This window comes from Malaclemys terrapin, chromosome 18, assembly GCF_027887155.1.
Source record: "Malaclemys terrapin pileata isolate rMalTer1 chromosome 18, rMalTer1.hap1, whole genome shotgun sequence".
Lineage (NCBI taxonomy): Eukaryota > Metazoa > Chordata > Testudines > Emydidae > Malaclemys > Malaclemys terrapin.
The window spans coordinates 2,380,861-2,395,019 of NC_071522.1; the positions used below are offsets into that span (position 1 = coordinate 2,380,861).

Here is a 14,159-nt window from a genome sequence, read left to right on the forward strand (position 1 = left end):
TTTATAGATAGACATTATATTACATAAAGCTCTACCCAAAAAGATGAGATGAACCTGGTGGGTGGGGAGGAATTTATTAAGGTAAAGATTATGTATATGAAGTTAGATTGGGAGGGCGTGAATGTCTCATTTCTGATTTTCTTGCAAAACCAGTAATTCCTTACTAAAGTAAAAATTATCTTGTATTCCATCAGCAATATTCAATTCTTGGAGAACACACTATTAAAGTGTTCTCTAGTTAAGTTAAATGTAGTTAAAACTTCAAAGGAGCATTCCCAAAGCTGCTGTACTTAACGTATCAGCTTTGTTATGCTTTTTGTGTCACACGCATATATCTTGTATCATTGGTCTAGCTACTCCATTCTTGGAGACTTTGATACCTTCCGTTCCCTTGAGGACTGAACACAATATGCATGTGCATACATGCCTGAAATCTCAAACAAGCCCTGGGTTGTATGATCACCTAATACGTTGGGTGGCATCATAACACCAATGCAGCCCTTGTTTTGGATGTCATGGATTTTTCCAGGCTAGGGAAGACACTTCAAAGAAACTGGGTGCCTTTAACTCTCTGGCTCGTCACCCTTCATGGCTCTCTTTTTTTTTTCATATTCAGATTCTGGCAGTTATTGACTGCTGATGCTAACTTACGATCAATAATATTTGTGTGTTTGAGGTGGGTGTTAATTTTGGGGAGGGTTGGTTGTTTTTTAGTAAAAAAAACTTTTTTCCCCCCCATCTATTTTCGTTGTGTATAGCTTGGCCGGGGATGTTGTTAATAAAACATATCTAGGAACTGTTTAGGAACTGAAAAAAGCCATACACCCCCAAAATCTTGCCCTTTAAATTGTATTTGAATTCTGTTTTCCTTTTCTTTATTATACCTCTTACTCCATCCCTTCACTCACATGTCCAAAACCGGGTCTAGATTTCACTCAAACTCATACTCTTTTGATCATCTTCTGTAATAACTTATACTATAGGTCTACTTTCTATCCTGCTCTCCAAGTTTCAGAACATTGTATAAAGTTTGACTACAATTCCTTTCATTATTTTCAGGAACTCTGTTGGCTCACCTAAGGGTATTATCACCCCAGTAATCACAAGGCTACCTATTAAATTTTTGTTTTTAGTATCGTCTTTGCTGCCTTAATTCTTCATCCTTTTCAGTGCAAGAATAGCCTTTCTTTTATACAGTAACCAATGCTATGTAGAGTACTCCAGAGAGGGCAAGGAGGTGGGTATACTGACTCTTTTGTTATATCTTCGTTCCTTCTGCTGCTATAATCTGGTATCTTGTTTGCCCTTTTTTATTATAGCTGTTAACCGATTTGATTATTTCAGTGATTCCCTCCTCCCTCGCCCAAATAAACCTCAAATCCTTTATGATAAGTGTGCTAGGTGATTGTTCTATTCAACAAATATTCCCAGGATTTTCTTTTCTCCCAGTCTAACTGTTCTACCTTGAATATTTGTCATCTGTTGGGCCAATCGTCCAAATAATCCAAATATTATAGATGTTTTTTGGAGTTTGTAGGGCAAGGGAAGTATTTTTATGGTAGGTTCAGGGTGGTATTTTAACCAGGGTGGTATTTCTCTGTTAACCCTCCAGTATCCCTTGCCACATAAAACCTGTGCAATGTTGTTAATAATTATTTTCTTAATTGTTTATTGAAGGTTTAAGGGTAGTAATTATCCAAGCAGTATAGGAATATGGACAAACAGAAAGATAGTAACACAACAACAGAATTGCAGCTGGTACGGAAACAAATAAGAATATTGTCAGATGAGTGTAGCAGGATGTATTCAAGAGTGTAAAGTATAAAACTGAAGCAAGTTTAAAAAACAAAACGTATTTGAATTTTACTTCCTTGGGATGGAGTCTGGGCTTGTGGTGAAGGTGAAGGGCTGGGAGATTGTAGCCCTGGGTTCCCTTCCTTGCTGTGGTGCTGATTCTGTGATCTTGGGCAAGTCAGCTCCCGACCCCCTTTGTAAATGAGGATACTTCTGTCCATCTCAAGTCTGTTGCAAGACTAAGTTGATATTTATCTAGTGCATTGGGCTCCTTTGATGGAACCACAATATAAATTTATTGTTATATTCCAAGGTCCCAATGCCAGAGATTTTGTAGATTAAGGGTGAAATCCTGACCCTGTGGAAGTCCATAGGAGTTTCACTATTGACTTCAGTAGGGGCAGAATTATATCTTCAGTGCCTGCATCAGGTGCACAGGAAGCAGCCATGGCTGATGTTTGTTATTGATAATTGGGCTGCCAAAGACTGTTGCAGATGTTCATTTTATTGTGATGAGCAAAGGGAATTTTCTTTGGAAGGATGGAGATCCAGAGGGTTCTGGGTTTTTTTCCTGGCCAAAGTGGTGGTGGTCTTCTAGTAGATCAGTGCTAGATGTTTGGCTTCCAGGGCACTCTTGGAGAGCCACCTATCCCCGCTTATTCAAAAGATCAGGTATGCTAATAGCAAAGCAGGTTCATCCCTGTCAGTGTTGGTACCTGTAGTTCATCCTTTCAAATAATGAATCCAAATAGGGGATACAAGAGCCCTCTGAAACAATGTGTATTAATGTTGCCCTGTTAAAATCCACACCTCCAGTAATTCAGTAGCCCTGTAGATAAAAATCTCAGGAAGATAAATAGAGAAAATTTCATGAGCAGAATTATTTCTCAATTGAATATTTTTTCACAGTTTTTTCATGAGGTGACAACAGCTCTTTAAATCTTATTTCTTATTTCTGCCTTTTATTTCAGCAGAAACACAGGGCATGTTGTTGCTGTATTTTGGATTGGCAAGCATTCCTCACTTAAGATCTGCTTTGGGCTTAATAAATTACAGCCCTAGCTAATACTAATGGGCATGGTTGTGGCAGAGGAAACAGTTGGGTCTATGAACAATTTCCTCTGCCTAGAGAAGATCTAGGAGTTACAATGTTTAAATTTTACTGGTAAAAAAAATATTTTTTGCATTTTTAATAGTTACCTTAAATAAACGGATTGTAGTGTAGACTCGTCACTGAAATGCAGCATCCTCAGTTACAAAAAGAAAATGGTTAAAGCTAGTCAGAAGTTCATCATTGAGATAAGAGGGTTTCAGAATTCACTGTCAACAATGAATGTCAAAGTATCAGAATATGTCTGAGAAACCCCTTTACAAACTCTGGAGTCCTGAATGTAATGAAAGTTCTGGCAGCCTGTGTTTGATAGAATGCAACACTGAGTGATAAGGTCAGATTTGCTAATTTTGCAACCTGAAATTTAATTTGAGTATTCTTTTATTAACTGTAGTTTGAGATTGCAGCAGGTAGGGTAATTTAGCTTTCTTCATACTTTCACCTCCTACATTATTGGAGATCCTTCATTGTAAGGCTGCATTGAAATTACTAGTAGAGTTAGTATTTTAGTAGTAGCGTCATTGAAATTCATGACATACTCCATTTTATTTAATTTTATTTTGGCTTTGGTCAAGTCAAACACACATGGGAGATAGGCCCTGAGGCGTTCCCCACCTCCTTAGCCATGTATGGAACTTTCAGCAGAGGATTGGATGGGATTTTGTTTTTCTAAACAACACGATGCTCTCCTTTTTGCTTTGAGGCTGTGTGCGCTGTTCCTTGAGTGTTTCAGGGCCTCTGCTAAAATGTAATGAAAATAAAAATTAAAACAACAGCTTTACTTCAGAACACATACATTGGGTTCCCACTGACAGCATTATCATATTGTCCACTCCCTATATTGTCATCTTGTCTTAATTTAGATTGTAAATTGTCTGAGAGCAGAAAATCAGTTTGTAGCATTAAGAGCCATTAACATTTATTGTGCTATACTCATTCTAGGGGTACTTAAGAGATTAGTTGAAGCAATCTCAGCACTGTTAGCAATTTTCTTTGAGAACTCATGGAGGACTGCTGAAGTCCCAGAGGAGGAGAGGGCATACATAGCATCTCTCTTTAAAAGGGGAACAAAGAGGACAGGGGAATCATAGACAATCAACCTAACTTAATATCTGGAAAGATATTGGAACAAATTATTAATCAATTTGTAATCACCTAATATAATATATATGGAGATATACCTATCTCATAGTGCTGGAAGGGACCTTGAAAGGTCATCAAGTCCAGCCCCCTGCCTTCACTAGCAGGACCAAGTACTGATTTTTGCCCCAGATCCCTGAGTGGCCCCCTCAAGGATTGAACTCACAACCCTGGGTTTAGCAGGCCAATGCTCAAACCACTGAGCTATCCATCTTCCCCTTGAAGATAATAGAATTAAAAGTAATAGCCAACATGGATTTGTCAAAAACAAATCATGCCAAACCAACATAATTTCCTTCTTTGGCAGGTTTACCGACCTAGTGGATAGTGAGTGGGGGAGATGTAGATGTGATGTATGTTGATTGTATAGTAAGGATTTTGACATAGTTCCACATGACATTCTTATAAACAAGCTAGGAAAATGTCATCTAGATGAAATTACTATAAGAGGGGGTGCCAAACTGGTTTAAAAAGAAGATTACAAAGATGAATTATTTCAACGGTTTGCTGTCAGACTGAGAGGATGTATTTAGTGAGGTCCTGCATGGGTTTGTCTTGGGTCTGGTGCTTTTCACCATTTTCATTAATAATTTGGATAATGGAGTGGAGAGCATGCTTATGATATATGAAGATGACACCAAGATGAGAAGGATTTGCTAGCACTTTGGAGAAAAAGATTAGAATTCAAAAAGACCTGGACAAATTGGAGTTTTGGCCTGTAATCAACAAGGTGAAATTCATTAAAGATAAGAGCAAAGTATGAAGCTTAGGAAGGAAAAATCAAACACACAAAAACTAAATGGGGAATTGCTGGCTAGACAGTAGTACTGCTGAAAAGGATCTGGGAGTTATAGTGGATCACAAAATTGAATGAGTCAAGAATGTGATGCAATTGTGAAAAAGGCTAATATCATTTTGGGGTGTATTAACAATACACAGGAAGTAATTGTCCTGCTCTACTCAGCACTGGTGATGCCTCAGCTGGAGTACTTTAACCAGTTGTGGATGCCACACTTTAGGAAAGATGTGGACAAATTGGAGAGATTCCAGAGGAGAGCATCAAAAATAATAAAAGGTTTAGAAACCCGTACCTTTGAGGAAAGTTTAAAAAAACCTGGGGATTGTTTAGTCTTGAGAAAAGATGATGAGGGAGGACCTGATAAGTCTTCAAATGTGTTAAGGGCTATTTTAAAAAGGATTGTGATCAATTTGTTCTCCACATCCACTGAAGATAGGACAAGGCTCAATGGGCTTAATCTGCAGCAAGGGAGATTCAAGTTAGATATCAGGAAACACTTAACTATAAGGATTGTTAAATTCTAGAATTGGCTTCCAAGAGAAGTTGTGGAATCCCCATCATTGGAGGTTTTTAAGAACAGGTTGGGCAAACCTGTCAAGGATGGTCTAGGTTTACTTGGGCCTTCCTCAGCATGGGGGGCTGGACTACATAGCCTCTTGAAGTTCCCTCCAGGCCTACATTTCTATGATTTTATAAGTTGTAAATAATGCTGGGCAAGAAATTCAAGAATCAGAATTTGAAAATAAACGTATGTCTCTTTAAGGCAAACACCTTCATTTATGTGATCTACTTTGTATCACACTCAACATTTATCCTCTCCCGGCAGCATCAGAAAGGTGGTGTCCAGTGTTTGCAGCTGATGTCAGAAACAGCTGAGTAATTTTGGCCATATGATAGCAGGCCACCTACTACCTACTTTTTCAGGTATATAAAAGGGTGTCATAAGGAGGAGGGAGAGAACTTGTTCACCTTAGCCTCTAAGGATAGAACCAGAAACAATGGGTTTAAACTGCAGCAAGGGAGGTCTAGATTGGACATTAGGAAAAAGTTCCTAACTGTCAGGGTGGTTAAACACTGGAACAAATTGCCTAGGGAGGTTGTGGAATCTCCGTCTCTGGAGATATTTAAGAGTAGGTTAGATAAATGTCTATTAGGGATGGTCTAGGCAGTATTTGGTCCTGCCATGCGGGCAGGGGACTGGACTCGATGACCTCTCGAGGTCCCTTCCAGTCCTATAATCTATGAATCTATGATATTGCAGGATATGTTCCCTTCTGTTTGGAGTGGAATGGGAGAGTGGGCCTTGATTTCACTTGTTCAGATTACTTATGGCAGGGCCGTGGGGAAGGGCAGAGGTTGGTTTAGAGAAGATCTATTCTGCTTCTTAAAATCAGAAAAAACACATTTACAGAGATACTCTTTAGTGTAGAAGCAACTTACAGAGAGCTGATGGATGCTGACAATAGATGGCATGAGTTGAGAATCACGTCCCACAAATAGGAGTGTGATTTTTTTTTTTAATTCAGTTTCTGAATATATCCAACATTCATCACCCCAGGGGAATGTATTATTTTAACTTTCTATATCCAGGCTAACTATTAAATGATTAACGCCTTTTCACTACTTCTATTCCAATGAGAAATCATTCTGTGTTTGTTTTATTTTCTTTACTGGGTATTTTCTTTCTGATATGAGATATTGATGCTTCATGTTTTAATGTTACAGGCACGTGATGTGCGCACCAATGAAGTGGTGGCCATCAAGAAAATGTCATATAGTGGGAAGCAATCCAATGAGGTATGTGGACTATCTTGTATATTAAACCCAGATTGCTGTGATATTAACTGACTTGAATTAATCCAGGCTGTCCCGAGGGAGAATCTTTATATAATAGTTAAGATGAATCGGGGCATTGTGTAAACAGAATAAGTTTCTTTGAGCATTTTCAACATGCTTCTGACTAGTCCGTTCCTGGCATGTTATGCAGCATTTATTTCACCCAGTCAGGAAGAGCCATGTTTTATGGAACTGCATAATATGTAAGCAAAATGGTAAAATAAAAAATAGCTCGTATCAAGATCGACAGCATTCAGACTTAATAGGAAGCTGAGTTGCCTTTTTAGCCTTAAATGTTCTATTCTGATTTCCATTTTTTTTAAAAACACCCTGTTGCTTGCTAGATAAAGGCTTGCTAGGAATGATAGCAATTAATACAATAGAGACATGGACTCAGAAGGATGCCTGCCTGTAAAATGTAATAATAGCAGATCAAGCAAGAATTTATCCTTTTCCTAAATGGACTCTGCTGAACAATATCATTTTGAGGATCTTGAAAGAAAGAATGAAAGAGAAAGAGAGAAAATAATAGGAAATATGATAATTGTGGGGAGATTCTCCAGACTGTGGGTAAGGTAGACTTTTAAGAGCCATCAATAAGGTTAAACATTAAATATTTTAATGGCAGTCCCCAGATTTTTTTTTTCTTTTTCTAGAACACTCTAGCAGAGATCATTAGCTTGTACTTTGTGATTTTGAAGCTCCAATTTGGAAGCTTGAAAAGCCAGGGCTTGGAGTTGAATAGCTTGGTTGGAATGCTTCCTGATAGTGAAATCTAGTAGGTTATAGAATAGTCTCGTAGAACTGGTACAGGTGCTGTTGCCCAGCATGGTCAGAAGAAGATTTTTCCCTATGCTATGTTCTCCTGTGTTGTAAGCAGTCCTGCACTGGCAAAGGGATAGATTACCTGACCTGACCTGACCTGACCTGACAGCGCCTAACCTTTTGGTTTCCACGAACACAGACCTAGACTTGCCCACCTGTACTTTGAAGAATTGAAATTCATTTAATTCTTTGGCCGTTTCTGATACCTGTCTCTCCTAACCAGCCTCAAATCCGAGTTTCATAGCTAAACTTCCTATGTTTCTTATTTTTATTCTGATACTGCACTAACTTGTTTAACTGTGTACTGATGAAAGTATAATTTGTACCTACTTCTCGTCCTACTGTTTTTAATTACAATGAACTATAAATATTCTGTTCACATGAATGAAGTGAACTGTTCATGCTTCAGAAATAGGTTCTGATTGTCTTCAATGGATGTGTATCTTTATTTTGAAGAAAAAAGTCAGTTAAAACATTTTCTATTTTGCTTTTTAAAAAAATAATTTGAAAGAAGGTTTGCTCAGATTGTAAACTAGCCTATATACTGCAAATCTCTTCAAGGCACTACAGTATCAGTTATGCATTCCTTTGTTTTTAATAGGATTTTCTCATTGGCTCTGGCAGAGACCATCTAAAACAGGGGCATGCCTTGTTCCAAAACTAAATGGAGGGGCCTTTGAAGTATGTAGTGCTGTGCTCTTGATTTGTTACTAGGGTTTGTCTGTGTGGGAAGGTGATACTGGTATAACCTAAAGTGTGAATTTAAACCAATATAGTTATACCAGTATAACTTTCCATGTGGACATTCTTATGTGTGCTTCATTTTGTTTTTTAAATGTAGCTTATGTTACTTGAGAAGAGGTTTAAGCTAAACCAAAAAAGCCAATCTTATATTGCAATAAGTGTGTCCATATGGGGTTTCTAATGATATAACTCTACAAGTATAACTGGTAAAACTTCCATGTGTAGCCAGACACTTGGTTAGTCAATAACCTGCCTGGATTGACCCTGTTTTTGTTGCCTCTGGAAGCAGAGAACTGACCAGCTGAATATTAGTTGATGTACAGTAAAAACTCTGTTATCCAGTCTTGTATCAACTGGTACACCGACATTTCTCATCTTCATAGAAAGTCATAGAAAGTCTGGTTTATAGTCCAGTTGGCACAGGGTTGGCAGGTTGCTTACCTGGCTCCGAGTGGCTCCCCGGAAGCGGCAACATGTCCCTGCTGCTCTTAGGCGGAGGAACGGCCACGAGGGGTTCAGCATGTGGGAGGGGATGCGGGGTGTGGGCTCTGGGATGGAGTTTGTGTGCGGGAGGGGGTTGGGGCGTGGGAGAGGTTTCGGGGTGCTGGATCCAAGGAGCGCTCACCTCAGGTGGCTCCCCACAAGCAGCGATGTGTCCCAGCTGCTCCTAGGCAGAGGCACGGCCAGGTGGCTCTGCGCGCTGCCTCCGCCCGCAGGTGCCGCCCCCGCAGCTCCCATTGGCTGTGGTTCCTAGCCAGTGGGAGCTGTGGAGCCAGTGCTTGGGGTGAGGCAGGATGGGATGCTGCTTTTATACCTTAGATTTATCAGTAATGTTAACTCTGGCCTTCTTTAATTATAGCAGAGGACTTCTCAGGGGTCCCAAATGTCTATTAAAGCCCTCGCTCCTTAGCTGAAGGGACAGGGTGGTTGAATCATTAAATACATCCCTCTCTGAAGAGTGTGTTAAGCGGGAATGTGTAAGCAAGTCTTTACAAATGCTAACAAAACAAGTTGTAATTAATCTGATTAAAAACCAGTAGCGGAAGGACTGTTGCATGGATGTAATTCATAAAGTCCTGTGTATAAAAAAAGCCAGAATGGCTGAGAACTTAACAATTGGACATTAACACACCATAAATCCCAGTGATGATTGAACCTGATGATATTCTAAACAAAAACAGCTCTCAGCCTGGCTTGTAGCTGTTTCCATTGCTTCTTGCTGATTCGACAGACACTCTAGGTTTCAGAGTGACATTTGGGTGTTTTGTGTGTGCTGATTGCGCTGATTTCTGTACAGGGGGATTGTGCAGGTATATGCTGCTGTGAGGTGCTGTGTGTATTGAGGGAGTTTATTGTGCCTGCTGTCACACAGGTGTAGCATTTGGGCCAAGTAATCCACCATCTGTGCGATTGCTCTCATACAACCAATGAAATTGTTGCATATAACTTACCTGTAGAATAAGGGTGGTGATTGGTTGTTACCTCTGAGATCACAACGGTCTAGTATTCTTGGCATGATGTTGTGAGCTTGTTCTGGGTTGAGTTAAAATCCCATTGAGATAAAATGTGAACTCGTCCTCATAACTAAGTGTAAACCCCTACCTCAGACAAATGGGGGCGAGGGTTCGCATGCTCGGGAGCTGTTGGTTCAGTATTGGCTTGGGTAGGGGTATGCATGTGTGAGAATAGACAACTGAGAGAGAGGCAAGAAAGCCATGCAGGAGCCTGTAAGTACAGCGTGACCCTGGGACAAGCTAAAGCCAGCTTTTGGAACATGTGTTTCCTGAGAGCAGGGGCGGCTCTGTGTATTTTGCCGCCCCACGCACGGCAGTGAGGCAGCCTTCGGCGGCATGCCTGCGGGACCGGCGGACCTCCTGACTGCCGCCCTCATGGTGACCGGCAGGCCGCCCCCTGCGGCTTCCCGCCCCAGGCACGCGCTTGGTGCGCTGGTGCCTGGAGCCGCCCCTGCCTGAGAGGCTTGGGGGCTGTAAGCTAAGAAATTGCTCCTATCATTCCTGGTTGAGCTTCTGCATTCAGAGAGATTGGACTTTGTACGTTCCTTGAAAATAAACAAAGGGACACCAATGGCGTAGAGACTTGCTGTAATGTGGCTGTACATTGCATGGGTATAACTGGTTAATTCAAAATGGCTGAGAACTTAATTGGATGGTAACAGACTGCTGAATCCACTGATGATTGAACCTGGTGATATGCTGAGCAAAAAGAGCTCTCAGCCATGCTTGTAGCTGACTCAACAGGCTCCAGAGTGACACACACAGTAACAATCCTGGATTCTGATTAGGTAGATTCTATCTCACTCCCCTTTCAGTTGTTCAGGATTCAGTCTCCTTTAGTCTCCCTGTTTCTATGTCTATCTTTTATGGCCCTCATTTCTGTAGTATTTGACCACGCTTGTTGATGTTTGATCAGTTCCCCCTTCATCATAAGGTTTTCAGAGTAGACAAAATCTGAATTTTTGATGTGAAAAGCAAGCACACACATTTTTTTGACAAAACTTTCAAACTACCTTTAATCCATTATGTCAGAACAAAAAAGAGAAGGAGTCCTTTTTTCCTCCCCCTTTGTCGGTCACCTTTACTTTCTAAATTAAATATGATGGTTCTTCTTTTCAATTTGAACTTTACATGAATATAGGGTGACAGTTGGACAACTCTGTGCATAGGTGATAAGATGGAACTGTTGACATGAGGTGTAAAAGCACAAAGTCATTGTGTAAATAGAAGGCTTGAAAAATGTATTTTTCTGGTCTTAGGTATTCTCTCCATTCATGTTTTGAAGGTCTCTTTCTGAAGGACTCTTTTTGGATTTTGCATTGCTGTATTTTGTTAAACTGTATTTGTTTTGTAGGCCTTGTTTATACAATTCTGTCTTGCATGGGTCCTAGAAAAGGTATTGAACCTGAGGGCTGATAAGACCCAAGAAATCAGGGAAATACCGTCTGATTTTAATATGAGGGAGATTTTTCTGCTTCTGACTAACATCAGAGCTGTTATTTTTTTATAATTTATTTGTGTTAAAGTTAAAGGGACACTATGACCTTAAAATCTAGTCAGTTAAAAAAACGAGTTAAGTATCTTCAGGTGCTAAAATCATCCCTCTGTGTCCTTGCCCAGTTTTATTTTTCAGTCACATTTTCCTAATTTGTTAATACTTTTCTCCCCCGAAACCACATGTGCAGGGCAAACAAAAGGGGGCTGGCTGACGACTCTCCAGGGGAAACAGTGAAACTGACTATGCACAAAGTGCTGTCAAATGCAGAAAGTGTGGGGGGGAAACTGAGATTTTTTTCCCCAGTCCTAAAGTTACAGTGATGTGAGGTGCAAGGTGGGTGAGGAAGTAATATCTTTTATTGGCCCAGCTTCAGTGGGTGAGAGAGAGAGAAACTTTCAACCTTACACAGAGCTCTTCCAAGAAGAAGCTTGAAAGCTGCTTCTCTCGCCAGTAGAAGTTGGTCAAATAAAAGGAAATCTTACCCACCTTATCTCTCTCATATCTTGGGACCAACACAGCTACAACAACGCTACATACAGTAATGTGAGGTGTTACTTTTAACAACATCAGATAGACAATTTGAAGACTGAAAGTAATCTTTACATTGGCAGCGTCCCTTTAAGAATATATTGTCATAGAACATAACTCTGTTTTACATTGGGGTTTTTTTTGCTTGTTGAAAACTATTCACTTATCAGTAAGTAAGGTAATTTAAACTGCTATATGTAAAGATTGAAAGTGATAAAGGAGAAATGATATCAAGAACATAGTCAAACAGTTGGTGAGTGGCAAATTAAGGTTGACCTGAAGTAATGTACTTACTAACAGGGTTGGTCTTTACACCTCCCCGACTAGCTTTAAGGCAGCTGGCAGTGACAGAAGGTGATGGCAGCAGTCCTGACCTCCTTCAGCCTGTTGTGTGTGTTCGACTGGCTGGGAAAACTGTGTTCTCTAAGAAGGGAAAACTTCATTTTTGGAATATGAAGTGTAGACTCTGCAGGAGAGCTCAGATATCAAATGTTGTGGTGTTGTGTTCTGCGCATTCGTGTGTATAAAATATTACATTAATTGAGAGATCTTTGCCATAAAATCTAATTCCTTTAAATTTTTATTCTCTAATAAATAAAATTGTAAAATGTGATACTGTCTTGTTGCAAAGTTGAGCAGTATGAGCCATGGTATTAATATAACTTTTTTTGAATTCCAAACTTCAAATATTTTGAGGAGGATGCAGGTCTTCCCCCGCCCCTATCCCCCGTTTTGTCTTGGTTAGGTTGCTTTTTCTTTCCCCCGCCCCCTTCTTTTAAGTAACAATTTTGTAAAGTTTCTTCCTATTCTTTTTCTTTTCCACAGAAATGGCAGGATATTATTAAGGAAGTCAAGTTCCTACAAAGAATAAAACATCCTAACAGTATAGAATACAAAGGCTGCTATTTGCGTGAGCATACAGCATGGGTAAGCTGCTCTCCACTCTGCACTTCTCTTGTTTTGGTTGAGGGCAAATTTAAGTAAACACTTGTCTCCAGCGGGCTGAAGGGGAAGGCACCTGAAATCTCTGTCTCCTACAGAGACTGATAAGGAAAAGGTGCAACTCCCAAGATGCTTAGAAATATGCAACCAGGCTCAGTGGATTCTGTGAGCCATGTAAGGCAAGTCCAGAGACCCTGAAAACTTTCTCCTCCCTTCCTGAAGGGGTGTATTGATATTAGTGCCCAGAACTCATTTCATTGCTGGGTTGTTAAATAAAAAACAAGTACTTGGCCATTTGATTCTTGCTTGGAGGAGAGGAAGAATGCATTTCATTAATTTTCACTGCATTGGAAAAAAATATGGCAATTTTATTTACTGTCTAACAGTATATCTGATGTCCCAGTGAGCTATTAACTGTGGTTCAGTGTTTTACATTTTGACTGTGTTCCATATATAACTGGTTCATTCTTTTAAATGGATAGTCAGATTATAAAATTGTATTTTTAAAATCACTTGTTTTATCACAGATTTTTTTAAAATTCTCCCCATTTGGACAGTCTAATTTACTTTTACCCATTTTATTTATTTTGCCTTTTCATTTTTACACCCTTTGGATGACATAAAGCTGAATAATCAATTTCACTTTCTGGCTCTTATGCACAATACCAGTAGTCTCCCAACCGTGGGGCACCCCCCCTAGGAGTGCAGTGAGGCCCCAGACAAGCCCTCATGGGGAGGGGGGGGTGGAGAGGGAGCGCTACCCAGTCCTGCTCTGCTCCCAGCTCCACTCTGGCCCCAGCTTCAGGTCTAGCCCCAACCTCAGCCACAGCTCTGCTCCTGGCCGTGGCCCCTGGCTCTCACCTTGACCCTGCTCCCAACCATGGCTCGGGGGGGGGGGGGGGGGGGCACAGACCGGGGGGGTGGGGGGGAAACGGACAAAAATGTTTAGGGACCACTGCGCTAGACTAGTGCTGCAGTGTTCGGGTTGCAAACATTATGTGCATATACAGTCAAAAAGCCTTTCTTCATTTGAATTGCTCATTGCATATATATATTTATCTACATACAGGAAGAAGTTGCACATCACACAGTTCATTGATAAAATTGCAATAGTTCAATATCACAAAACAATTGTGTATTAGATTATATTAATGTGTAAATACTATTCATAAATCAATATCCGTAGTACTATAAGACCTATACAATATTTTTTTTAAGTTTTTGAGAAATCTGATTATAACAAAATTAATCTAAATACAAATAAATGGTTAGCCGTAAATAATATGATAAAGTTATTGAATATAATTTGAGCATTCCTGGTAAGTAATTATGTACTCTATTTATCTCTTTTGTATATAATTTGCTGTGGGCACTATTCTGCCCACTTTACTCTGTGTGATTCTTTACTAAAAGAGCAATTCTGTTCAT

The 14,159-nt window shown here is 40.0% G+C and overlaps 1 protein-coding gene across 4 annotated transcripts in view; it reads left to right on the forward strand.

The window, feature by feature from the left end:
• TAOK1 (TAO kinase 1) overlaps positions 1 to 14,159 on the forward strand; it is a 135,986-nt gene that overhangs the window by 85,152 nt on the left and 36,675 nt on the right. For all 4 annotated transcript variants that reach the window (XM_054008663.1, XM_054008666.1, XM_054008665.1 and 1 more), the window contains 2 exons: positions 6,570 to 6,641; positions 12,615 to 12,716. In XM_054008663.1, the coding sequence (XP_053864638.1) occupies positions 6,570 to 6,641; positions 12,615 to 12,716 (174 nt within the window). The remainder of the gene's footprint in view (positions 1 to 6,569; positions 6,642 to 12,614; positions 12,717 to 14,159) is intronic.